General features: G+C 30.5%; 1 protein-coding gene across 1 annotated transcript in view; it reads left to right on the forward strand.

Annotated features, from left to right (window-relative positions):
* The window catches only part of LOC106871429 (Golgi resident protein GCP60), a 60,155-nt gene that overhangs the window by 28,066 nt on the left and 28,973 nt on the right, over window positions 1–3,116 (forward strand). Inside the window, exon 5 of the mRNA XM_014917879.2 lies at window positions 1,641–1,754. Within this exon, the coding sequence (XP_014773365.1) occupies window positions 1,641–1,754 (114 nt within the window). The remainder of the gene's footprint in view (window positions 1–1,640; window positions 1,755–3,116) is intronic.

Below are 3,116 nucleotides of genomic sequence, written 5' to 3' on the forward strand. Positions count from 1 at the left end.
TAAATTAAGTTTCACAGAGTAAAATATATATAAATATATAGTTTTAGGGAAAAGAACCAAGGTTCATGAACTCATCGATGAAAATCCACTGGCACATATAGAAAAATTAATAATTAAAAGCACAATAAATGAGTATAATATAATACAAAGTAAATATCATAAGATAAAGATAATAAAATGACTACACGTGTTTCATAACTAATTTTCAAATAGAAAGGAAATTTAAATCGATTAAAATCGATTAAAACTATCGAAAATCAATTTTATTCAAAAATATAGCTAATCTTCAGGTCAAAATACAACAACAATAATAACAAATGAATGTATATATATCAACCAACAATAAGTACCAAATGAATTTATATAAAATACTTATTGTATAAAGATAGAAAAATATTATTGAAAATATCAAAATAATAAACATTTCATAATCAATCCTACATCCATTATAATATATGCTAACAGGTGTATTATATACAAAAACCAGCTTAAATAAATTTTTTCGTTTTAAATACAATTCAAACGAAGTTTAAGGTTAAAATAATAATAAAGATAATATTAGCACATATTTAAACGATGCAATAGTTAAAGCTAGACTATTTAAGACTAAAACTGTTTATTTAATTATCATTAAAAATCAATTGAATAATAAGAAAATACAAGAATATTTATTTTTTTCAAACGATGATATAAACAAAGTAAAAATTATACTAATCAAAATGTTGTTGCAGTTCAAACTGAAACTTAAACGTAAGAATCAAAACTAAAGGTTTATTAGAAATAAAAATATGAATGAAAAATTATTATGAATGAAAGATTAAACTTTATATAGCTTAAGTCTTAAAAAAAAAACCTTTAATGATACTATAAACAATAAAGACTAGTTATTTATCAAATAGTATTAATCGAAAATATTTCAACCCTAATCAAATCGAAGTCGTATATTATGTTGAAATGATACTCTAACTTCTAAATAATTTAGTGTTAAATAAGGTATCGATTAAAAACAATCTTTAAAAAACCAATTGAATAATATAAAATACAAGAATGTGTATTATTTTCAAACAGTGATAAAATCGTTTAACAAAATAAAAACTGTACTTATCCAAATGTTGTTGTAATTCAAACTGAAACTTAGACGTTAACTAAGAACTATAGCGTTTATTAAAAAAAGGTCGCGCGAAAATACTACGTTAAAATAGAGAATAGAATATGAAAACATGAATGAAAGAATAATACTTAAAATAATGAATGAAAGATTTAAACTTTATATAACTAACAACATAAAAAACCCAGCTATCTTATAAAACATATTAATGAATTTTAAATTCTAATATATAATAAATTAATAATAAGACTAAGAATCATAAATTAAATAATATGTATGAAATAAGCTAAAATACTACTATTGATTTAATCTTATAAAAATCGTAGTGTCATTACAATATAAATCCTTAAACTAGCACTGACCAGGTAGAAGCCCACAAGATTGTCTACCATCTTTTCAACAACAATTGTGGGCACCTTTTTGAATTCACTATATGTACATCAATGGACATATCAAATAAACACACACATGCTTTCATATTTGTTCACATACCCTAATGGTTTATATTAATTTTCCCTTTCCACTACAATAGACAAGAAGAATTAGAACGCAAGCGTTTAGAAGAAGAAGAACGCCTTAGACAAGAGATGGAAATTGAGGCTGCAAGGCGTCAACAGTTGCAACGGGAACATCAACTAGAACAAGAGTGAGTATCTATAGTTTTATACTTTGAGTATGCATAAACTGATTGGTAGTATCATCATCACATCGTTTAACGTCTGTCTTCCATGCTAGCATGGGTGGGATGGTTTCACAAGAGCAGGCCAAAGCCTGTACCAGACTTCTGTGACTGTTTTGGTAGGATTTTTACAGCTGGATGCCCTTCCTAACACCTACCACTCAGCAGAGTAGACTCACAGGCGAGGTGAGTAGTGCTTTTTACATGGCACAAGCACAGGCAAGGTTTTTACAGTTGGATGCCCTTTTGAACATAACCACCTTACTGTGTGGACTAGGTGCTTTTAAGTGGCACCTGCACTGACAGTCACCAAGTACTTGCAAGGCAAAAAAAATTGTAAACATTGTTACCTTTTTAAGATGTTTTGATGTGATTGTGCTTCCTCTGTAACAGACATCATCTGGTACTTTGGAGCTAAGTAACTAAAGTCCTCAACTACTTCCAAAGATCTATCTAAACTTAGGAAAGAATCTATTTTCTGAGTGTGCTTAATGCTTATTGCTCCAGTGCACTTGTTGTATATGAAATCTTCCTTCTGTGATGAGCTGCCTTTTATTTCACTACACATCTATATATCCATAACTAGTTTTTATGGCTCTTGTACATCTTCCATATACAAACACAACCTTCCATGATAACCTTCCTATTATTTCACTGCATCTCTTGTGCATGCATAGCTTGCATATCAAATGTAATTCCTGCCAAAATATCAATATTTCCATGTATAAATATATTTTATATAGATGCAGACATGGCTTTGTGGCTAAGAAATTCACTTTGCAACCACATGGTTTTAGGTTCAGTTTCACTGTGTAGCATCTTGGGAAGTAAACTAGTCTTGGCTTAAACAAATAGCTTGTATGTATCTTTGAGTCTGTGTTTGACCAACCCATTTAACTGGTTGACAACTGGTCTTGATTTGTTTATGTCCCTTTAACTTAACAGTTCAGTAATAAAATGAGTACCAGACTTAAGAAGTAAGTACTGGGGTCAGCTTGACTAAAACCCTTCAAGGCAGTGTGCCAGCTTGGCTGCAGACCTATGATTGAAAAATATAAAAGATAAAAGAGATATAAATAATTGTATATATTTATATGTAACAATATACGTATATCAGTGTGTATATATATCATCATCATCGTTTAACGTCCGCTTTCCATGCTAGCATGGGTTGGACGATTTGACTGAGGACTGGTGGAGCCCGAAGGCTACACCAGGCTCCAATCTGATTTGGCAGAGTTTCTACAGCTGGATGCCCTTCCTAACGCCAACCACTCCGAGAGTGTAGTAGGTGCTTTTACGTGTCACCCGCACGAAGGCCAGTCAGGT

The sequence above is a fragment of the Octopus bimaculoides genome, chromosome 16 (assembly GCF_001194135.2).
Source record: "Octopus bimaculoides isolate UCB-OBI-ISO-001 chromosome 16, ASM119413v2, whole genome shotgun sequence".
Classification (NCBI taxonomy): Eukaryota; Metazoa; Mollusca; class Cephalopoda; order Octopoda; family Octopodidae; genus Octopus; species Octopus bimaculoides.